This window comes from Trichoplusia ni, chromosome 1 (genome assembly GCF_003590095.1).
Source record: "Trichoplusia ni isolate ovarian cell line Hi5 chromosome 1, tn1, whole genome shotgun sequence".
Classification (NCBI taxonomy): Eukaryota; Metazoa; Arthropoda; class Insecta; order Lepidoptera; family Noctuidae; genus Trichoplusia; species Trichoplusia ni.
In genome coordinates, this window is record NC_039478.1 from 14,216,097 (window position 1) to 14,241,130 (window position 25,034).

General features: G+C 35.5%; 2 protein-coding genes across 2 annotated transcripts in view; both read left to right on the forward strand.

The window, feature by feature from the left end:
• Positions 1-25,034, forward strand: part of LOC113495665 (regulating synaptic membrane exocytosis protein 1) — a 92,723-nt gene that overhangs the window by 30,283 nt on the left and 37,406 nt on the right. The gene's annotated exons all lie outside the window — the stretch shown is intronic.
• On the forward strand, positions 21,623-24,810 carry LOC113496639 (transcription initiation factor IIA subunit 1). The gene has a single exon (XM_026875920.1). It carries the CDS (start codon positions 22,033-22,035, stop codon positions 23,020-23,022), a length of 990 nt encoding a protein of 329 aa, XP_026731721.1. The 5' UTR covers positions 21,623-22,032; the 3' UTR covers positions 23,023-24,810.

Below are 25,034 nucleotides of genomic sequence, written 5' to 3' on the forward strand. Positions count from 1 at the left end.
AGCCTTCAAACTTATGAGCCTTAACCCTCTGAATGCTGTTAAAATTTAACAAGTCCCTAAAATCCAGTTTATTGCACGCGCTTTGCACAATATATTTACGTTTTATTTTTAAAATCCCTCAGCTTTTAGCAATCCTTTTGGTTCAACAACATCAACCATTTTGTTACGAAACATCGATGTTAGAAATACCAATAAATGATTTTTAAAAATATTTTTATATCCTGAAAGCTTTTAAAATAACCAGGATTAAAGTTGAGTAATTTTCTTAATTGTAAAAGTCAATTATTTGAACTAGAAACAGGAAAGCACCTCCATTTTTATCTCGGGCTTCATTGGTTAGTTTAACTTTAGTTTGTACCAGGAGCTTCTACGAGATTACACTACGCTCACACACACAGCAAATACCTGCATCCACAGATCAGTCTATATTAGTCAACGTTTAAAAATACATCCCACATATCTCATAGTAAACCTATACAAACCACTTTCCAACCTATTCCGTACTCTTTAATCTATAAATAATAAAGTAATGGTATGTCCGTGGGTCGCGCGGAGTTTGTACCTACACATTATAATTGTACCGGGACCGTGTCGAGGAGGTTGCCTAATTGATGCTCATCCTGTATTCAAGGGTACGAAGCCACAAGTGAACGTATTTAAATAATCTAAATCCACTTTCCAGACGAATCTTTTTGTAGAAATATTTAGCTTTACAAAATTCATTTATACGTACATTATTGTTATGATCTCCATTTACATAAAACTTTCGAGGTTTTGAGCGCAACTGGTGCTGGAAAAGAAACTTGGTATTTATTCGTTTTCTCCCTAGCAAAAATCTCCATATAGAACTCCATTCGCTTCGATAGTAAAATGCAGTGTAAATAATTAAATTTTCAATTAAAAGAGGAATGCCAATTACGCGTTAAAGAATTCTTTCAGTATTTATAACACGAACATCATACGTTGTGGCGTGTACGTCAAGAAGGATAGGTAACATGGCGCACAACACAATATGTGTAGGTAGTTTGGTGAACGGCGACCCGCGGGCATTGTGTGCTTGACGTATACTGTCAGGGTACACAGTGCCCTTATTCATGTGTTTTGAATTTGATCAATACATGGACGTCGTCGCCGACCGCATCAATTTAGCTTTAATGCGATTGTTCGGACAGCGCAGTGACTAGCTTAATGGATATTGATGCAGGTACCAGTCACCCAGTATAGTGCTATACCTTAATGCATATTCGTATAAATATTTGTTCAGCCAACTAGAGGATGCTGTTAAGCGGATTTGAATATCAGAGTATGTGCGAATTGGTTCCGGTCGGCAAATACAAACGTGAATGTAATTTCAGTTAATGATTGGACACTTTTACGGTGTTGCCTGTTACAGGACGGTGCGTGTGTGTCTGCGCTTTATTAGCGCGATTAGGGGCCGCTTTTATTACTAATAGCCCTTTAAGCAATTAACCTAAAGCCTCCCGTAACTATGTATAAGCGTGTCCGAAACGGACTTAAAAGGAAGTGTGTAATTAGTCAAATTAGTTAATCAATAGTGGAATGTAAGGTAGATTACAGTAGAAATCTATATCTAAAGTTATACCTAAGTTCGAGAGTTAGAATTATAGAGTTTCAATTTTAATTTCATGTCACATATTTAGTAGCTAACCTTGCAAGAAAAACAAAAGACTATTCAAACCTCCATGACGTTATTATAACAAAGTGGAAACATCATGGTAATTAAATTGCTTTGGGTAGCATATTGAAAATACAATTCATTTTGCTTACAATCGGCGCGGCGGGTGGCATACTAAAGAGAAAGAACAGTTGTCCAGCCATCCAGCCATCAATCAAGAGCACATTGTCCAAGCGCCTCTAAATCACGTCACAAACTGTCCACGACTTGCGTCATACTAGTACCACACACGAGATCGGCCCCAGCAGCCACCGACTGTACAGACACACTGCTTAACCCCACAAGCTTACTCTAAGCCCCAAACCCTCTTACTTAGAATTGTGTATGGCCAGACATTGTAATTTAAGCCTGACCTTGACCCAAGTCAAACGCTCTATGAACTCGTGATTGAACTTAAGCATTTGAATAATAAATATAAGCTGCGTCGGCAGCCTGCCTCCGTACAATTAATAATTTTGCATATTTAATTATCATCATTACGGCTTCATTCTCTTCACCGTCTGTTTATAATAACTTTAATTAACATCTGAACTAATCGATATTTTGAGGGTTTTGGGGCGGGTTTTGTTTTCTTAGAAATAAACGCTGAGTATGTAATAACACATTTAAGTAATGATCAAGAGAATGTATTGCTAGTTCTCAGAAGTTATTCAGTATTCTTTATACTGATAGTAAAGTACCTAATAACAAAGTTATGTTCCTTTTAAAGGGAGGAAATGCCTTTTCTGCAGAAAAGATATAGCAAGGTCTCTTATTGTCATGAAAATCATTTAAACAAATAAAATACAAGCACAACACAGTAGTATCTAAAACGAATCAGAATTATTATTAACGACTGTGAACACAAAAAGCTGTATTGTTCGCAGTTCAATATCATTTAGATCGTTTCTGCTTCAAAGGGCAATTTAATACATTCTATTTATCAATTTTCCATCGATTCTGATTAAAAACTTGTGTGTAGGCGATACGGGTTATTTACTAAACTTACCAATTTCTAAATAATGTGATAATCTCTAATCTATGTGTTGTAGTTGTACGCTCGTATCATTAGGTGGACGATCCCCATGGCGAGGATTAAACTGCTGTAATATAAAAGAGATTGTACAGTACTTAGTGAAGCTGAACAGAGTATAATCTGTAGCGGAAACGACGTCTTTGTTACGGTAAAGCCGAGTCTTAAAGATTATGCTGAATTTCTGGCGATAAACCGACACGAGTATCACTCTCTGCGCATCTTAGCTACACATTTCTTCCAACTCGCTGAATCAGGTGAATGAAATATTTCAAAATTAAGAAGTAGCCACCTATATAAATTACGAAGACTCGCCATTCAGGCCTTTGTGCTCCGAATTCATTTGAGTTTATTTTCACTGAAGGAAAGCCACACTTTACGTGAATATAAATAGGTTTCCGCACATTTATTTGTTTTGTTTACAACACTTACTTTCCGCTAAAGGTCAAAACAAAATATTATGTTCCAGTTTGCAACACCAACAATTTAATTACGTTTAAATGAGGTAGGTATATTCGGCGGTCCCATATATCATGTCAAAACCTTTTAACGTTTATTTATAGTCACGTCACGAAATGCGGTCGAGGCCGTTAGCTATGCACTGTATAAAACAATGCTACGACTCTACGACCACCGAGCGGCGAAAAATTCAGTTCTGCGACTTGTGAGGCAATATTGCGCGTCCAAAGATGTCAGCGTTATCTGCACTGATATCTGAAGAAAAAAGGAATACTTTTATCAACTCCTTTCAAAGCAAAACATGCTTCCACTAACTAGATTGGTGTCGTGGTTTCAATCGCATCAGGCTTTATTTTTCTCACGACACGTATCCCGCCCGTTTTGCTGGCAAGCATTCATTTTATCAAGTACGTGTCAAATAACACTGAGCTCGTTTTGCGGGCTTGCCGGCTCTTAATTGCTCATCGCACACGTTCGTGCGATGCCGTCGGCGGCGCCGGGTAGCGTTATGGCTCGACTCTATTGAGGAGCACACGAGCTCGTTTCCTCGGTGAACCTCTCTCTTACTCTCAAAGCACTACGTACGTAACCACAGCCACATTGTCTCTATAGGATTGTCAAGCGAAACGCTACAGCAAACGTCGACAGAACCAAATTAATACAGACAAGTGACTCTCTTGGGAATTTGCTCTCGTGTGTTGTATAAGAAACTAAAACAAACTTCAAGGATTTAATTACTTGATTCGACACCAAACAAACTAAACCATTTGAGTTCCTAAAATATACACAGTTGTTGTGCATAAAGAGAGCTTTTATAACTTCACATGTAGCCGTACAAAATTTGTTCAAACTGTAGTGACAGTTTCGTAGTATCTTAAACTGAGAAGTTGGCGAGAATGCAAGAAGCTAACTTTTGGGAACACACGCCTTTCATTTTATATTATTAGTACACATTTGTGATAAGAATTTATTATTCCCTGGCAAAACACAAGTTTCGTGTTTAAAGTTTCACCGAGACTTTGAGGCTAGACATAATGGATGGAGTACATACAGCCTCAGCAGGTTAAAGAGTTGTTTCTTTGAGGTAACTTGAATAAATTCTCAGTGAGAAAGTAAACGATTATTCAAATTTCTTTAAATTTCTGGGTTCTGTACTTAACAAGGAAAATAAAGCGGCACGAAAAATAAGCTACGCCATGTAAATGTTTAATTTAAACATCTCTTAAATGTTTTACGAATATTTCCTTTCAGTAAACTTTAATTATTCATAGCAGCTCATAATAAATTCTGTTGTCATTTAATTAGGTGGGATTTTTGAAATCATATATTACATATTTTATTATAAAGCTTTTAGATGACTTTTATCACTTGGATCGTGTGTAAAATAAAGAAACACGTGTATATCTTAAAACGTACATATGTATATATTAATTGTAGTTTATTTATAACGTCACATTTGAATAAATAATTATAAACGAAACGCCAATATCTGAAAATATTGGCATTTACAAATACATTGCTTCTTGATTCGGGATGAAGCCCAAAAATTTGATCATGATAAAAAGTAAACGAGAGATCTGACATTGCTTCTGAACGCAAAAGAAACGTTATTACATGGTTTATGTTGAATGAGCATTGAGGTTTAACCGATAAATATGAATACTCAACGAGTATCCAAATTAATATTTTCACATTTCATGCGAATTCGTCTTTATTGCCACCACATACCTGAATAACTTGCTATATTCATCAGAGTTATGTGCCAATGAAAACATTAAACAGTCACAAATTGTTTTCTGAGTTCGTTACGTAGATAATTTATAGCGAAATTATTGAAATTTTGCCCGTTCCGCGTCGTATCATATTCGTATAATTTAAAACTCGAACATTATTGATGCGCGACGCATGAATTTGGACGATGGACATTTTAAATTACAGTAACTTGAGCGTATTAATGTGTTACATTACGTAGTGATGAAGGTATCAGACTGAAGCTTAGATCGCAAGATGTGTTTCTTATCACTTTTATTTTATAAAAACTATCTACTATGAATATAATATTTTCTGGCAGTTTATTTAAAGCAAACACAGATAAGACGAGGGGAAAACTTAGTTAGTAGTAGAAACAGGCCTGGGTCTATAGACACACCTGACCTCGTACCTACCTTATTTTAATAAAGACACCAACAACGTTTGTTTTGGGTTACCATCGTCAAATGGCCAATAAACGAAAGTATAATGAAGTTCAAATTGTGTTTTAGACCTTTAGCTGTATGCTATTGTCACTGAGGTATACGCCCTAGTTATATCTTATTTTGTGAGAACAAGAGTGACACTTGGACAGGTAATCTTGGGTATTTTATTACCTCGCTTCGTGGACAGACAAACCGTCTTATATTTTAGTGTCAATTTTCAGTGTTCTTATTCTTTATTAAAGTAGGAACTGGTAAACAATCTGCTTGCGTACATAATGAATATAAAAAGTTCATAATAAAATGTATGCTGTATAATTTAAATAAAGTAGTTTCTACCTTATCTCTCTATAACTTTCAAAAAGTATTATGTCGTAAAGCTAGCGGTGACCGTGCCATACAAGTTTTACTGAGTTATTATGCACAAGCTGTATTTAGTTAACGACCCCAACCCCCGGATCCCGCCACGGCCGTGGCTCACTAATAACAACGTAATGTTTATTTGTTTTAATAACAGCGATCCCAGTTTACGTTTGTATGAACCTGGCGCTGTAACCGTGCAGTTGCCGTAACCCTTTTACATATGTGCATATAAAACTTTCAAATTAAGCGCGACACGAGTTTTTATTTGCACGTCACTGGTGTTGGTTGTTACACAATCCGTTTTGGTTGATGAAGGGACATAAAATGAAAGTTTACATTTCATATCTAAACGTCGAATTTTCGTGTTCTGCTTTTGACATTTGTAGTTTTATCGCGCCGTTTCCTATGATATAGCATGAAGATAAAGTATTTTTTAAAACAGTTCCTTTTTAAAAATGTATTTGTTATCTGTAAAAACATAAAAGGCAACTTAATCAAAAGACAGAGAAATGATAAAGCGTTTCATTTTCTCAGAATGTTTTCATTACACCGCTATTGCACGTAATAATAATGTAGAGGCTCATAAACAGCTACCTTATTAATTCGTTTCCGGAGAAAAATCTACATTATGATGAGTAATATGAGTTTTATGAGTGTTATGCATAGCATCGCGGAGCCGCAGGCCGAGCATGGTTCCGGTGTATTTTTGGATGGCTTTAAAATTTAATTTCCTTGAAAGCGTCGGGTCGGATGTTAGGCATCACTGGAGCACGGTCAAATTAATGTTAAAACAGATATATTTTCAGTTCGAGCTTGGAACCTATCTGTTAGTGAAGTATTAATGTCTATACTGTCAGTCAAGTCGCACGTCCGTTTCGTCCGTTTCGCAACTGTCGCATACGTCGCGTGTGTCGCGTGCAATCCACGACCGGTGACGGATTCGATTTAATTAACTCATTCCTACATGTCAACCCGCATTCGGTTCCAAATGCCTTGATATGTAAATTATGTTTGGATTTTAAAGGAACTACACAGCCGTTACTGTTTATGTACAAGTTTAACACAATAGATAATTTAAGCAAAACCGCTTCATGTTTTATCTATGTAATGTCTAGTAAATGAAATGGCTACTGACAATTTGGCATTAAGTACTGAACATATCGTAAGTGCACTCCAATATTAAATTTCGAGGCACCATTACAACGAATGTATCAATAAACATTGTTTTAATTAAACCTCCACTTACTTACGTGTATTTGTACTGTTTAACGTTTGCAGAGAGCTTTGTAAAAGATAAGTTACTTGAGTTCGCTTAGAGCGGAAACCTGAATCACTTAGCATTTTTATTTCACTACATTAGTTCATTAGTGGAGAGGGTGATAGGGATTAGCCCCGCGCATGTATTTTTAAATGATTCTCTGAAAGAGCTTTCCTGAAATAACTTGAGTATTTTGTTGGCAGATTTGTGTCGAGTAGATATTAAAGAGAAATAGTTTATGTATAATATCAATTCTGATAAATCCTATCATTTTCATACATTCGAACGTTTTGTATTAACGCCCATTGTCGAGTTGTCACTCGGACAGAGGGCAGACATGTTGATAAAAACGACGTAGCACTAACGTTTTGAAATATAGAGGCACACACATGTCATAAAGTACATTCCATAACAATATTAATTCTGAATTTGTTAGCAAAACTAGCATGCAAATTTTCCAACGCGTATGGATACATTTTTTACATGAAACTGTGCAGACCAGTGCAACTAATGGGGGAAGTTTGCCCCATTAAAAACTACGCGAGCTTAAAAATGAAATAGCTTTAGAGTTTGCATCGGTTGCGGCGCTAAATATCATAGGTAATGATCGAGAGATTTTTATTCAGCTCTATCATGGATGCAGGCTCGGTTGTACAAAAACTATATTTTACGTAGTGGAAGCAATATGAAAAGGTTTACAAATATTTTTAGAGCGTGTTGTATTTTGTTAGCGGTGTGGTGCGGGAGGGTCCGGTATCGACGCGTCGTCTCATTGCCTCTACCGCACGCCTCTACTACGTTGAAAGCGAAACGAGGAAATTCACCTGTTTTATACGCTACACACGAGACACTACAACTTTATAAAAGCATTTTCACTGTTCACACTTACTATGCTTGTCTTTTCATGTGGTATTACATTTCTTACGTATGAAAGGCCGTACGTTTCTTACGTACGGCCTTTGCTCAGGTGTGGTATATTTATAGGCTGGGATTATTAATGTAACATACATAAATTATTAATATAATACATTCAGATTCGTTTTATGTGATAACTTATTTCTAATAACGTGCCGATTTCAGCGTGAACGCATGCGTGAATAAAGGCAATTATAGTTTGTATGTTAGAGATTCGAACCGTCTAATAACTGCGTGTACCGAGCTTTGTTAAAGCTATATTTATGTTCGACGCTTTTCACTTAGAACTTACCACATAAATCGTTTTTATGTCTCCGATATAGACGTTTTACTCAATTGATGAGCGAGTTAATTGTTAATCTTATTTTTGCCCGTGGGTCCGGAATAACACATCGAATATAAACAAAGGATATAAGTAACATAATAATAAAAATATAATAATAAAGGGATGTCACCGCAACCGGAGCATTACGAAGAGGAGACATGAAATCATTATGTCGTGTCATGGTCACGATTATTATATCTTAGATCCGTGAGTGGGTGAGTTTTCTACGTAATTTGCAGCTCTGAGTGGCTGCCACTGATGCCCGGAAATTATTCTCCTTGTTGCTCGGCTCTTTGTATACTTCATGCCGCGGAGCAATCTTATTGTCTAATTTTGTCTCGGAAAATAAAAGCAAGTAGCCGATGTAGTGAGATATTATTATTACATTCTGTCAGGATGTTTCTCGCGACAGTCACAACCTAGCTCCAGAAAACCAATAACGACCTAAATATAAATTGTATTTTTAGACGAAAATAGCGTTTTATTTCATTCTATCGTTACGTTGATACTTGATATACAGTGGAAGCAAAAATAATGTAACCTGAATAGGTTTTTTCAAGTTGAAATGGTTTACGTCAGGAGCGAGTAGTACACATGAAGATAACAGTGTTAGTTATTCAGAGCAGGTCGCGCTTGCTTTCAACAAGTTAGTGAGGCGGCAGTTATTCATAGTGTCTGCCGGAACACATCACCACTAAGTGGGGCGATATTTGGCGGAACCTCTACGATTTACTTTCGTAGGCTTTCAGAGGATTAGTATTCCTTCACCGCCCTACCGGTAACAAATAGCTCTCATAATAAACTGTTCTTGTCTATTACATTTGTTAATCAATCTAAACCCTCGCGAAGATGTGGATAGAAATTAAGCTTAAAATACACCCAGGTTAACATTTTTACAGAAACATTTTGCTTAACTCCAAATGTATACTATCATTATCGTATTGCGGAACCGCTCTTGCAAAGTCATCAAGTCTATTATACATAAGCACTAGCCATCTGACGTCATCCCTAATAACGTCTTCTCGTTGGGCATTATTATGAACAAAGGACGAATGCCATGACGGTAATAACTGAGAATACAAGTCTCCTCACTATTATATAGGATTCGAGGCACGTTATGACGTTATGAGGGAACGTCTCCGCACGTATATGTAACTGTAGCGGCTCAGATATAATTATCACGGAGATACGTGCTAAGTGAACACTTATAGGCTTCACTCGTTCAATCTTCAACGATCACTCGTTGAGTCTTTATCAGTCGATAGTTCGATAGTTTACGAAGTACTGAAGTGTTACATTTTTTAGCATTTGCGTAAGGATCATTCATACTAAAAAGATGCTTTTTACTGGGAATTCATTGGGATTGCCCGACTAGTTTCAGACCCAACCGAACCCTTAATAACGAACTGAAGCGGCTGTAGGGTCTGGAATGGAATAGACAAGATCTCTGAATTTGCAACAAATAGCCAAATGGCTGACTCTGACTGACTGGTATGTAGCCATTTACTGGATCGTAACTTACAAGTCTTGCTGACGTTATCATGACACAAGTTATCTATTTGAACAGCACCGTCGTATGGGTAACTTTGATTTGCGTTACGACGCAGACTGATTTTGACTAACCGTGAAATCAGATCAATGATTCATTGAACCGAGCTATCTGTGAATGTTAATATCATCAGGCTAAAAAGAGCTTTAAATTATTCTTACGTCATGTTCGTTGTAATGGCTTTTTTTGTGCATGTCACATAATCACGATTCTAGTTAAAAAAACTAAAGAGCACAAAGTCAGATGTTATGTTGCTCATTCCAACAAATTGGACCCGAGCGAGAGGTCGGCGCGGACAAATGAGGAGGGCTCGTAAAGAGGTTTAATTACCCTCTCTTTGCTCTCCGTCATTTTAGCGGCCTACTTTGTTTTCATCCAACGTTGACAAAGAAATATCAAAGTTACGACATCATTTTTATTTCAAATTAATTTATTTGAGAAACAAATAATTTGAACCTTGACATTTTATGTTCTCAGGTACGGTGTTAAATTTCTAAATAAACAAAGTTTTGAAATACTTAGAACAGAAACTTAATAACACTTTGCATGTACCGTAAAATAAATAAGTAAGATGAATACACGTTATTTCATTTATTATTTACATTTATATCAAAACTATTATCTAACATATTTTGTAAAGCACTTAAATTCCAAGTAACATTAAAATGTTTGTAGCTAGGTACAAAATCACCATACATATAAATTATATTGCAGTCTATCCACGCTCGTAATAAACCGTACAATCGACTTATAATATTTTTACATATTAAACCTCCATTCACAGACAAAGCTAATGTATTTTAAGAACGAGAATAGCTCATTTTAAATCAGCTTCGCAGTTTTACAGAGCGATGAATAAATTTGTGTTTCGCAAAAAGATTTCTGCAATGTATAAGCTCATACTGGAGTGACAGGCTTTTTCTTTAATGACATCTTTAACCGGAGCCTTTCTACCGTCGCATTATGGTAGCCTTTTTGCATACCCTGCAGTTAGTTTGCTTGGTTCTATTTTTTATTTCTTAGTACATAATATGTTTTAAAATGTTATTTTAATACATTATTTCAAATGTAGAAGTAAAAAAAGTAATGATAAAAACTACAGTTATATATAGCTTGCACATATTTTATAATGATAATTTAGATCTTTAATTATTTATCTGTTTCTATCATAACATTTTATTGGACGAACACAACTTTATAATTGTACTGCTGTACAAGAACGTAAGAATTGGAATAATTGGATATAAAACAACTTGAAATATGTGTACCTTTATAATTTAACCAAGGAAATGTGATTTCTTAAGGACTTATTTATTTAATTATCTATGAAAATTAAATTACTTTGATGTGGGGACTGTCAGTAGGTGTGGTTAAGAGCTCGTCGTTAGCTCGTGTTACGCTTGGCTCGTGTGTTTTCATCGTGTACGTGTGTATGTGTGTGTAAAGATAACCGAAGCTGTCGTCGGCACGACAGATTAGCAATTACTCGCAGCCGATTGCTCGCAATTAACTTACTCGTGCTTTCATTTCCTTCACACGTCTTGTCATGTATTCATTCAATGCGTAACGTAACAAAAGCATTTATAGACGCGGTACTTGCATCTTTACAAATGAAAATATGGTTTCTGTCGACAGCAATGTCAGATTTTTAATCAATATCTAATAACTTTAATGTATGTTTTGTTTTTGTTATGATCACACAAATTCTCATACATTTTGTATTACGTTTTTATTATACCTAAAATCACAGTAAAACTTGATCATTTCCGTCCCGCTTTTATTACATAAACACCCTTCACAAGCTGTATTAAGCTTTACGGCAAAGAGAATGCCGTCACAACAGCGATTTTATTTTCTTGTTTTGCAGAATGCTTTGTTAAGTAGGAGTGTTGGAGAACGTTTTAAATTGGCTCGTGAACAAGCGCGTTTTGCGTATCGCCCGCGCAACGCGATAAACACTCAATTTGCGGGGGCGAGACACACCTTCAGAGATGCTAAATGTGAAGGGGGTGGTTTCTTAATGAAGTCATTTAGAACCATCTCCTCAACGTAGTCAGAAATCACGCCGTGATTGAGTACCCGAATTACAACATTTTTTAGAAGGCTTTAGAGGTTCAAAGCATGGTATAAGTTATGTAATAGAAGGTGACGAAGGCGGCGCGCTGCTAAAACGCCTTAACTTAACTTATTCACTTATACTATTAATTTTACTTAGGCAGGCGAGGGTTTGTTTGTTTGTTATCCCAGGGTTACAAAATGTCTTTATCGCGTTGATTGCACGTTGTCTCTGGCCTCCGGACCCTTTATGGTTTAAATTAAAACATTGTAACGACCCGCCGCCTTAGTTACCAAATCTGATTGAGCAATCTCCACGAAGTCCAAGGAGGATAACACATTTTACGGGTAATTACACCGTCTGTCCTTTTATATTTCAAAGTGAAGTGTCATGAAACGTTAAACAAAGCTACAATCAATTAATGTTAGTGATGTTTGTTGAGCGGGGGTCGCTCCTTATCAACGTTGCTTTAAGTTCGTGTCTGAGGTCATTTTGTTGGGAGGTATCTACTCTGAATTAATAAAAGTAAGTGTCGTGATAACAATACGACATACTGTAATAAAATTATAACAAGCGTGTTGCTGAGTAATATCGTTGAAGACGGAACGCGTCTATAAATACTGACTTCTGACCTGAACAAGAGACGCCCGTTTCTCACATTCGTTTGCAGTGCGGTTGTCGACGATAAAACTGAAATTTATGTGGAAGTCGTAAAGTTGGCCTCTCCGCCCCATGTACATGTGATGGCCATCGGCTTGGCCCACCTGTAGCCGGTCGCTAGTTAGACGGTACGTTTTCTCACGATGCCTCCGAGGTATGCTCCAAGCGTCTGTACGTGAAAGGACTTAAATAGCTCCATTAGTAAGTTTATTCAGGACTGATACGCACGGAACGCTCCACTTGGTCGGACTTAATTTTCTTAACTTGGGGGAAATTAAAACAATTGAGAAATGTAAAACTACAATTATAGCTATTTAAATCAAGTTTGATGACTATAATTAGAGTTATAAATACTTTTTAAGTCAGTTTGAGCTTGGAAGTAAGGTGTTTGTCAAAAGTATTTAGGCTTAGATGTTTAGGGTTTGTAGATAAACTTTACTAGGTACTATGCTTGAATTAAATAAATACATGTTATGGTTTATGTAAACTCGACCTATCTTGTGTAATTGAATTATACTTTTGTAACGCGATAATAAACATTTTAACGAGTTAGTTTCACAGCTGACAGATCACGGGTGGCGCGCGCCGGTGCCAGTAAACTTGAGCAACCCTTGACACTTACCGAGAGCTCTGACACTGATCTCTGGATAAGTCGAGATCAAAGTCATAATTATTCATCCTGTGTTTACTCACTGTGGCTGATATGTTGAACACGAATGTTAGATATCATTGTGATAATTAATTCAGTTGTTCGGCTGAAACACATTCAGTGACATACATGATGTTCTTATTTTAATTTTAATCGTTTCCAGCCACAATTATTATGTGAATGGTTTAAAACTGACAATTATATTTACAAAGCAAATAAACCTCTTTATTTACTAAGAAGGAAGTCCAAAAAAAAGAAAAACAAAGAATATTTCCTCATGCAAAAAATATAAACTGCCATATTATTTTAACAATTAAAAATAAACATGCGGTTTTCATATTAGCAAATAACAGTTTTATTTTGAATCCATATACAGTTATATTTTCCAGCGTAATCAACACTAGAGTTAACGTTGATTTCAACCCTACAATGCGGTTACAATATGCCAAATCCATAATCTGATCTATTGTGGTCGTTTTCATTTATTTGCATTTACGTTAGTGTTTGCAACATGCCTCAGTTACCATTTCAATTTTGGGAATGTATTTTGAAAATGAATTTCGAATTACCTGTACTTAATTAAAACTATATTTCTTTGTTGTGAATTCAATTGTTTGTACATTATAGCTGTATTAATTAATGGTTAACTAATTATTAGTAAGTACTCATTTTAAGAATTAACTAAAAAGCAGCCAGTTCTCTGTAAAAAGCAACTCTTTTGCGCGATTTAGTACTATATAAAAACGTTCAACTTATTTAAAACAGTTCAAGTTCAGTTCGGGGCCATTTCATGCCAATTAAAAAACAAATCATAAAACAACAATGGCCCGTGGCTGTGTGAGCAAAAAACATATGTATTTCATTAGCCCAGACGATTAATTCTGTGGGGTAAATATTTTTTACTACAAAACTCATTTATGAAAAAGTTATTGACTATGTTTTATATACTAGGTATTATAAATTTGATTAAGTTAAGTATAGGGTTAGAAGTTGATTGCTATCTGACGTTTAATAAAGGGAGGTTACGGAGATACACCGGCATTGTGCGAGCCTATTACCCTTATCATTAACACGAGTGTGATAGATACCTCGCGAGGATCAGAAGCAACATGCAATATCGTGAAAGTGCCTACGTGTTACCATATTATTTGAATAGCTACAGTAACCGGAGTAAATTCCACCCATGAGCATACAAATTGTATTCCGCGATCGGGAGGCGCGCGATAACTGTCAGCTTTGCTTACAGTCGACGCATTATGATGGCGGCTGAGAGAGAACCTTACATTTATTCTGTAAAGTTGTATGAATCGAAAAGCGAAAACGATTTCATGGACTCGCATAGAGCATTTATTACTTCTGTATAAATATTTAACAGGAACGGAAAGTTAATTTATCTTTAACGGGAAACTGATTCGTTCGCTGAATCAAATTTCAATGGATTTTTCAGTTATTGTTAAATGGGTTTCATATGTATTCGATATCTCTGCCTTTAGGGTGCACACGAATCGTATATTTAAATAATTCATAATGAAAGCAATTTTACTCAGCACAAATAGCTTTGGTATTATGTAGGCACCCAAACTGAAATAGTTGGGAAATAACTAAGACCGCGGCCGCATTTAAACTTTTTCTCTACTTTCAAAAATATGTAAAGACTAAAAGTAGCCAAATTTAACCAGACCCTTAAGTTTTTGCGAGATCATAACAGCGATTTTCCTTTTTGTATTGATTTATGTCCTGATTAATCCAATCGATTAAAATGTCATGCGCGTCATCATGTTACACTTTTTAATGTGTTATTTTTAATCTTATTAACTCTTAAACATGTCAGTAAATATAACTAAACCCTATAGAGAATGCCATGGACGACGAACAAAGATTACAGGATAAATTTCAATGCGTGAAATACCTCGATGTAACCGGTAACCATCACGAATCGTAACCAAAGTGGAATCTTACCAATATTCACAGTAGGTAGCAACAATTTCCATAAATGAAAAACTGATATTTTTATCGCATCCCAATATAAATAGGATGGTAAATATTTCCTCTTGTAAACTGTCCCCAGCCGTACACCGGATCAGCGTTACGATCATACATAATATTTGTTTCGCTATTCGTAAAAATGTAGGCTTGTTGATTTAGCGGAAATTCCGCAAAATCTCTCTTGAATGCCAATAAGCGATAGATATTATGTTACGATAGTTATTTGTAATAATAAATAACTATCGTAACAGTTTTGTGTCTCAAATATTTAAGAATTATCACAATTTACTAATTACGCATATTTTTTAGTATTTGGGTATTTCTATGATAATTGAGAGTTTACTTATCGGACAATAGCGGGGAAAACAAGGGCCGCGACCTCTTGGTGCTTACATGATACTCCAAACACAATGCTGTGTACAACGCAGTGTTCATTACTTTCATTTTCCGCACTTTGCCCCCAACACACGTTGAAAAGTCGGCTGCATAAATATAATAAGCATTGTTTAAATGCGCTTGACTACAAACAATGCCTGTTACGCCGCTTCACATTTAACGTATCAAACAATTTTAGTTTTTATGAAAACACTTTCATATAGTACCTATACTTATTTATTATTCGCCATTTACCTACTAGATCATTGTTAAATATTGATTTTCCGTCTGAATAAATAATGTGGGAAGACGTAAGCTATGGCGTATTATACATTAAATGGGTTTCTCCTGTTACTCATTCTTAAAAAGATGTCTAGATATCAACGGGTCGATTAGCTGGTAAGCCTACAACCCATTATTACGTGGACATCCATTTAACTCACCACGATATCACAGTCTGTCTTTTCGTAAGCCTTCACATACTGCGCTAGAAAAAATATTTAATGTATATTTATAGAAACTGAAAAGTTGTAAAAAAATCCGAAACAACATTTCAGTTATTAAATAAAATATCACACTTTCGACACGTTCTGAAAAGAGCTATTTCGAGTGTTCTCTTAATAAATAGGTGAGAGCGACACATCAAGATGAATGATGGGGTTCCTGTTTCAGCTTTTTGAGTGAGGAAATATTGTAAATCATGTCACATCTTGAGTATGTGACGACAGTAGCGGCAGGTATCAGTTTTAAATGACGTTAACTTACCTTGACTGAATGTTTAACGTATAAACGTACCTACCTGTTCCTATTTTAATTGATAGTAGATACTTTATCAGTTTATCATTCATTATTGTTCTGATATTTGATATAAAATTAGTATCTTGATTGCTCCTAGATTTGTAATTGTTTATTATTATGACGCAGTTAGGTATTCAGGAGCGTGGAAATGAATGAAATAAGTTTCACAACTTTTTATTGGCACTTATCGCGAGGTAAACCTTTAATAATAAATTCTTAACACGCATACCGTCCTGAGAATGATAGCAGGTAACGCCACCTGTTACGTCGAACATAAATTACCAGCACAAACCAAGTTACGCACGCAAGGCCCTATTCTCGCCACAACAATTAGCTTTTAATTTTATATTATAATCGTATAGTTCACCATTATGATTTAGAGTTATTCAGCTACTATACTAACAGTGACGCTATAAATAGTAAATGCCCACTATTAAAATGTACTAAACTGGCATGGTTGCAGAAAACCTTAAGTATAAGAGGCTGACACGAAAATATGTACTCGTATGTACATTATGTACCGCGCTAGGAAGAAACAAATTTACAGAGGCAGGTTCTCCAAAGGGGCGCAAAGTGCCTCCGTTACTTGTTACTGTCGCGCAGAAAAGATTTATGAGAAGAATAAGGATTTCACCACTCCACCCGTAATATCCTAGCGAACAGAACGACAAAAAATATAATCGATAAATCGTTAAAATAAAAAAGAAGTTCACTTGTGTCACGTGCTTATGCAGATTAGGCAATTGTTTTCGTGTTTCAGAGGAGCCGTAAATGTGGTGTATGTTTCTAAACGGTTTGTTGATAAAGCATTTCATCTCAACCGTAAATTGTAAAACGATTTATCTACTTTGCTTGGCGGAGTTGACATTGTCTGCGACGGCGTGCGGCCGTGAGCTGAGCTCGTGTTCCCTCTGCAAAGCCTCCCCAAGTCTCGGGTTTATCTGCGACTTATGTATGTTATGCTTTGTACATATAGGTAATCATTTGTTCGCGCTGCATCATTATTTTTCAAAACCAGGTCACAGATTTAATGGCTTGTTCTAGAAGATTATACTCTGTAATCTTTTTTGTAAAAGGCATAAATCGGTTATTCAAATGCTTCAATACTTTATATTATTATGCAAAAGGTACGTAGTGGACCTATATGGATCCTTTAATAACCAAAATTCAATGACGAACAACGCATGCAACATGCCAATTTGGTAAAGTACCTTTCCTGTTGATGCTATTTCTACTAACAAGGCTTGTTTTTAACTCTATCCATAAAATGATGTATGGAAACAACAAAGCTGCGGCGAAAGAACTTACATCATATTATGAAATTAGTAAAGCTATATAGAAATACATAAACAAAGAAGGGTTAATAATAGCCTAGAACCAACTGTTACATAATAACCGAAAATAATTCACGTAGACGGCGCTATAACCGCAATAAAGAATTTTTAAGATCTCTATCTTAGGGAGGCACAAATTCCACTAGAAAGGTCGAAATACATTTAAGGCATGTCGATGGAGCTTCCGGACAAGTCGCGGCATGTATCGCGAATACCTACCTTTTAACTCACTCACCTACATGTGAAGTAACACATTCAATCAGTACTTTAAAAGGAAATAACTTCAATCTCTCGACGTAAAACCAATTCATTCGCAATTACTGGAATTTAAGTCAAAGCGCGTACCTATGGGGGTTTCCATTTTTGAAATATAACGTACTCCACAGTTGTTCTACAGAATGCGAGCTCGTAATAACTTAGTGTACCTACCCTCGAACCTATCATCAAAATAATTTAGAATCACGACTAAGCTGAAGTAGGTAATGGTACATATATACATATTTTGTTTACTTACTAATTCAATTTAAATTAGTTTGCCTAAATGATTATTTTCACAGAAACTGAATGCATATTAACATTATTAACGTAACAATAGCGACCTAATAAGCTTAATATAACGATTAATTAGAATTGAATATGAATATAACGCGGAACGCTACTTTTAATAGGCATAAGGTAGAGTTCTACTCACAGACGTAGTTATTAAAAAAAACATACTCTCCTAACCTATAAATGGCATCCATATATTAGGAATGTATGACTTTCCATATGTTCCATTACAAGTTATCGGATTGGTGATATGTAGCGTACAAATGTATTTCTGTATGTAATGCGACATCATACGTTCGTCGGCCGGGAATGCTTATTTGACGATAATAGTATATCTCTGTCGGAAATCATCAGAATGAAGATTGCGCGTTTTCCTCTCATGGAATATTCAGTATTATAACACTAAATATATTAGGTTCCGATCTACTAATGAGAAAAATGAAAAGCTGAAAGCTCAATGCTTTTTGTCGCCATCGACGGAAGAGTAGATTAGACTTTCCTATTCCCATTTCTCTTTATGCTATGCTAAGGTAATAAAAAGGTAGAAATTACTATAACCTAAAGTTTACACCTAAAGTTACTTTGGACATTGCCAGCGAAACTTAAACAAATATTTTACAAAAACTTTATGACCATAATGGTCTATTAGCGGAAAATTTAATTCAAGAAAAAAATAGATTTTTAGTTGGTGAGAAGCTGGTATCAGTTTGCTATTTTAGGTTATAACGATGTAGCTCAACACTAAAGTATACATAGTGTACCTACTCAAAACAATGATATTATTTAACGCTACGTATTTTATCGCCCAGTTAAAAGAGGTTTCAAATTCCCGACAAATAATTTCAGAAAGTTGAAAAATTAATAAAAAGTAAAGCATCATTAAAGCCCTTTGATTATTTTAATATTTCTGTAATTATATTTAAGTAAATACTTTGCTTAATATCCAATTAATCTACATAAATTGATCGTAGATTAAAAATGTTCCATGTAGGTAAGATAACACGGTAATGACATTTTAGAATTTGGCAGTAACGGTAACGAGTTGGATCGTCAGAGGCTCAACTCGGCTCAGGTGAGCGGGTAATGACATTCTGGAGCGTATCGATCGCGCAGAAATAGCCGGCCGGCGAGCAAGCCTGATCTGCCGTCGCGCTCCGACCGACGACGCCCGACCCCACATCCTGCAATCGTTGTTCACTTCCTCATTATTCCGTCTCAAATGATTTATTACTATTAAACACACACGCATCTTCATGCCGACCTTAATCGGAGACACGTTTTAGTTCTTTTTCAATAATTAATAGGGAACCAACATACGAGTTATAAATGGTAGGTACACACTAGCACCATCGAGGAGACCGCTAAGTGTGGATATTCTTTTCACTTACTCTTCTTTGTTACTTGTGCATTGGAAATTAATTATCCTATGGAAAATACACTTTCCGATATGATGATACCATTCGGGGACACCCCAATAGTACCGAAAGTAGCAGAACTTCCTTAATTTTTGTAAAACATCATGAGATGTGACACCAGCATTAACATTTTTTTTTTTAATGGTGCTCCCTTTGACTGTTTGCTATTGACGAATCAGTATAAAGTCCGGAGCTTAAAATACTATTTTGAAGTATCTACACGAGGCAAAACAATTCCGATATTAACACGAGTATTCGTACCGTGGCGTGGCAATCAAACAAATTTTCATGAATCTAATGTGAATGAAAGCAGATACCTATAGGTACCTATGCCTATGAATAACACTGAAAACAATATGCAATCTGGAATCGAGTTTTCAATTGAATAGGAGCTTTACACCGATCAGGTTGCGGATTTCCCAGAAAGACTGTTCATTTTTCGCTCGTAGTTCCGATAGCGGCTAAAATTGATAGAGCGGTAGCTAAACCGGTATATTCATACATATTAATATTATTTATTAGCTCCCTCACATATGATAGTGCTCAATCATAGTTCAAAGCACAAGTAAAATATTCGTAGAAGGAATTTGTTCTATTTATAAAAGAAGATATTATCGAAATTATTAAAATTTACTTTAATATAACACTTTTCAAGGTATGGGTGGAATTCAAAACTACCTGCAAATAAACAATAGATATTCATATTTACACATACATGTACACAATTATAAAAGTACCTAAAGTGTAACACGTAATACCTACTACTGAATAAATAGACAACAGAATTAAAATTGTGCCAATTAAAGGCATTCTCCATTTCATTAATTGCTTGTAACTACAGTAAAGGTCAGTACTTTAATTAGCGCAAAACGTGGTTTAAAACGTGCCAGGTATTTAAATATAAACATTTATGGTTAATCATAAACATTCACTAGATGAATATAATATAAAGTTCACCTTCAAGTAAGTGTGAGTTCACACTCAGCACAGCACTTATGTTTGAGGTTTTCTTAAAATGACAAATTCAAATTGCTGTGATCAAGCTTTTTTATAAATTCATGTTTAGTGGGAAAATAATAAAAATAGGCTCTCTCAAAGTGGTATATTACAATCCAGAAGTCGTAAAAATGGAAGTTGGGCCCATTACTTACTTTTTATTTAAACACTTATAGGTAACATATTAAAGACTATTGGGTTCGAACCTGCACCAGGATTTCAGGTTGTCGGACGAATCAAGAGGACGTTGTATCAATAATTTAGGTAAGTTAACAGGGAACACTAGGACGTTTAGCCATAATGGCCCGCCCTCAGTAGTGGGTGCAATCGAGACAAAACAACATTTGCTTTACTTGAAAGAGTTTTTTTTATAAAATCGATTGCGACTCAAGCCAAGAATATATATTTTTTTCTCCCCCAAGTCGTAAAATGCTACTAGGGTTCTTCCGGCTCAGTCCCACTCTGCAGTTAACAAGAATAAAAAAAGGAACTCATCCTATATGAATATCTTACTGTAATAATGGCACTGGACATTCAACGTAAACAATTACTTATGAAATGTGTATGTTATTTTTGAACATAATTTGACATAACCGAATGTGTTGTGAAGATATTGATATTTTTATTCAATTATTTTTTTATTAAAACCAAATAACTCAACAGAATATGTATATGCAGTCTAATCTTTACACTTAGTTTGGTTGCAACAAAAGGGTTCAGTTAGCTGCAAACGTTACCATTCTAGGAGGACAGGCGCGCGGCGCGGGCGTCTTAAAACCATAGTTAAGGCCTAATTCGGCCGCATCTTTCAGATCTCACAATCGTTAAATGGATATTTAAAATTTCCAGTCACAATATTTCATTACAAATGTAGGATTTAAACTTTTAAACTACGAACATTTACTAAAATACTTGCCACAAAACAAAATCAATTTTTATTTTGTATGCGCAAAGCGCAAACTCAACAATTGTAGTTTATGGAACGTAGAACGGGGCGTCGTCGAAGGCTCGCCATTCTCGCGCATGCGTCAGTAGTCAGTTGAATCGCCGACCAATACCAAAGACAATTTTTCGTTATCTGGCAAGCAATATCTGCTTTTTGTTTGTAGGTTATGTTTTAGTGATTAATTGTCAAAATTTATGTTGAATATTTTCGTGTAATTTGTTCAGTTATAAGGTGGACATGAACTTATTTGTTGTATTGCCTCGTGAAATATTATTTAGATCGTCCGTTCTAGTTACGTATTTTACATCTTTCGTCCATTTAATGACTGTGTCGATCTCGGAGTTTTACTTGACATTGAGTTATTGAATTGAGATGTGAACACGAAAGTGGATACGCACTCGTCACCTTTATCAACAACGTGAAGTTTTCAAACTTAGTACTTTGTAGATCTGTACATTTGAGTTTCGTTATTTGTATAGTGTAGACATAAGCCGTCAAGATGACGATGAGTCAGTTATCAGTTATGAAACTTTATAATACAGTGGTGGACGACGTGATAGCCGGAGTGAGAGATTGCTTTCTGGACGACGGTGTCGACGAACAAGTGTTACAAGAATTAAAGCAACTATGGAAAACCAAACTTCAAGCAACCGGGGCTATGGATCCACCACAGCCCGAAGCACAAATACCGCCCCCTCCGGTATTACAGAACTTTCAAAAGGCCAATGGTAACAATGTGGTGCCCAAGAAAACTGATACATACATGGGCCAGCAAGGCTCAAGCCAGAACTCTGGTGTGGAACATGGTGCTCCAGTGTCAAACCTAGCTGGTGCTCATCCACATCATGTGCTTGACCCCAACAACAAAGTGCCTGTGCAGCTTACCTTGCCCGCACAGCCTGGGGTACCAGGCTCACAACCTCGCTCATTTACTATCCAAATTCCTGCTTCAGCACTAAATGGTAATAAGCTCCATCAAGTGCTTACAGGCCCCATAATTAACGCCACAATAAGTTTACCTCAACCTCTAGCTGCCACGCTCCTCCAGCAACACATTAACTCTGCATTAGCCGGGCAACAGAATGAATTTGACGGAGGTGGTGGTGGTGGCCGCAGTGGGGCTGCACCCTTCTCTTTAGATGGTGCTCTGGACTCCTCCGATGATGAAGGCTCCAATGTTGGCGATGGGTCAGAGGATGGTGCTGGTGATGATGACGAAGATGAGGAGTCAGTTGAGGAGCGAGCAGAAGAGGAAGAGGAAGAGAGGGATGAGAGTGGAGGAGCAGAAGAGGAACCTCTTAACTCTGGTGATGACGTCTCTGATGAGGAGCCTGGGGACATGTTTGACACTGACAATGTGGTAGTTTGTCAATACGATAAAATTACCCGCAGTCGTAATAAGTGGAAGTTCTACCTTAAAGATGGTATCATGAACTTAGGTGGGAAAGACTTTGTCTTTCAAAAAGCTAATGGTGATGCGGAATGGTGAAAATTTCCTAATGATGAACAAATAAGCTGTGTGTATTTTTATAGAAGGTGTAACTTGTTGTATCTTGAATGTTGGAAGGTAACCACTAGGGAATACAAAGACAATGGTGAAGTACTGGCTCACGACCCTAATGCTCACTGGCTCCGATCATAGTTAGACACCAGCTCTATGTAAATTATATTAATCATTTCTATACCATTTTCTGTTCAAATGCTATTACTCAATAAAATATAACTATTTTAGATAACCTAATTATATAAAAATGTTTAATTATTAGTTGATTCAAATAAAAATACTTGTTCTGTGATTGGATTGTATAATAAATATGTAATTATGTAATACATCAATTGTTAGGCAGTCATACCAATTTTAACTTACCAAATCTTACAAGATTTTGTATAGTTAGGTTGAAGCCAGTGTTGCTATACTTATTATACAAATGATTACTATGTCAGATGTTGGAGTGGGTTAAATGATTTTTGAGCTTTTTAACATTAGTTATTTTCAAAATAGAAGGTGTGTTGTACATTTTGATTGTGTTTTTGCTATTTTAGCTTCACATATAGTTGGTACATAAACCAATCATTGTAAAAGTAGAAATCTGCACTATGTAATGTATAATATCTAAGTTTTGTGCCATAACAAAGCGACCATTTAGAATCAAAATTACAAGAACTGTGTATTAACTGCTTTAACAAATGGTGCCTAATTGAAGATAGTGTTTCAAGACTCTTTTCCTTCTTTTAACATAAACTATTGCTACTTTAAATCTAATACAATTTGTGTTGCTCAGTGATGAACACACTCAATAATTAATCATTGTCACAATAGATATTATAAAATAGTGATGTACACACAATTTATTCCTTTTACTATTATAAGATTTCTACTAGATTGTTCCCTATCTTGTATTAGACACCATTTTGTGATAACAATAGGTTTCATGCTACATGTAGTGATGTATGTTTGTACTATTGTTTACCCAAACAGAATTAATTATGTATAAAATAGTTATCATTTGGTTGTGGTTGTAGTTATACTTTGATTGGAATAGAAATAATGCTTTTATTTTTTAATAATTACCTGTACCATTGATTCATGATATTCAGCACCAACATATTACAATGTTATATTTATGTACTATTTAATAAACTACTTAGTGAAGCTGGTAGCATCTATGTAATAACTAGTGTGATTATTATACTAAGCCCAAATTATTAAGTAATGTGTACACAGGTGTATCACATAGTTTCATAAATTTTGTTAATAGAATAAGTTGAGTTTTTACATCCAAACATTACTTTGTAAGTTTCTTCAAAATAAAAATAGTTCAGTTAATTACTGGAAATGTATATATTTTTTCTTAAATTGTTCAGTATTTATCTAGAAGTATTTCCATATGAAACATAATGTTCATTCCCAAATAGGTCAATTCATAAATATTCCAAAAGGTAGTTTTTATAGAAACCTACTCTGTACCTTGGTAAACCTTTGAACATCCTCAAATTGAACTCACTAACTTTAGGATGTCTTGTCGCTAAGTTATTTTATTGTGATATCTATGTTAATAATGCTTTGTTTTTTATTATTCATAATTAGTGGGATATTGAAAAATTATTCTAAATTAATTTGTAATTTAATGATCTATAAAAATAATAGTATACAGCGAGTTCCATCTGTCTAGTTAATTCTCAAATAGGTGTAATATAAGTTTTCTTATGGTTTGTTTCAACCCTTTAATAAAACGTTTGATGAAAGTGGTAATTAAAATAAATATGTTGCAAAGTATTTATGTATTCTTTTATTTTTAGTAATTATATTTAATTAAGTAATAAAAATAAATTTTCAGACCTGCTCCTTCCGCGATAGTAGGATTTCTCGTGTACCCTGAACTTACACAACCGCAACAAATTTTCAAGAATAAAATCATGTTTAAAACTGCCTAAGTATCAGAACAGAACCCCTAACGACTAATAAATGTATTTTTTTTGTTCATCGAATTTCATTGGTTA

What these genes read in the sequence shown, in the direction of transcription:
- LOC113496639 (XM_026875920.1), top strand. Translation starts at nt 22,033, where the DNA reads ATGACGATGAGTCAGTTATCAGTTATGAAACTTTATAATACAGTGGTG.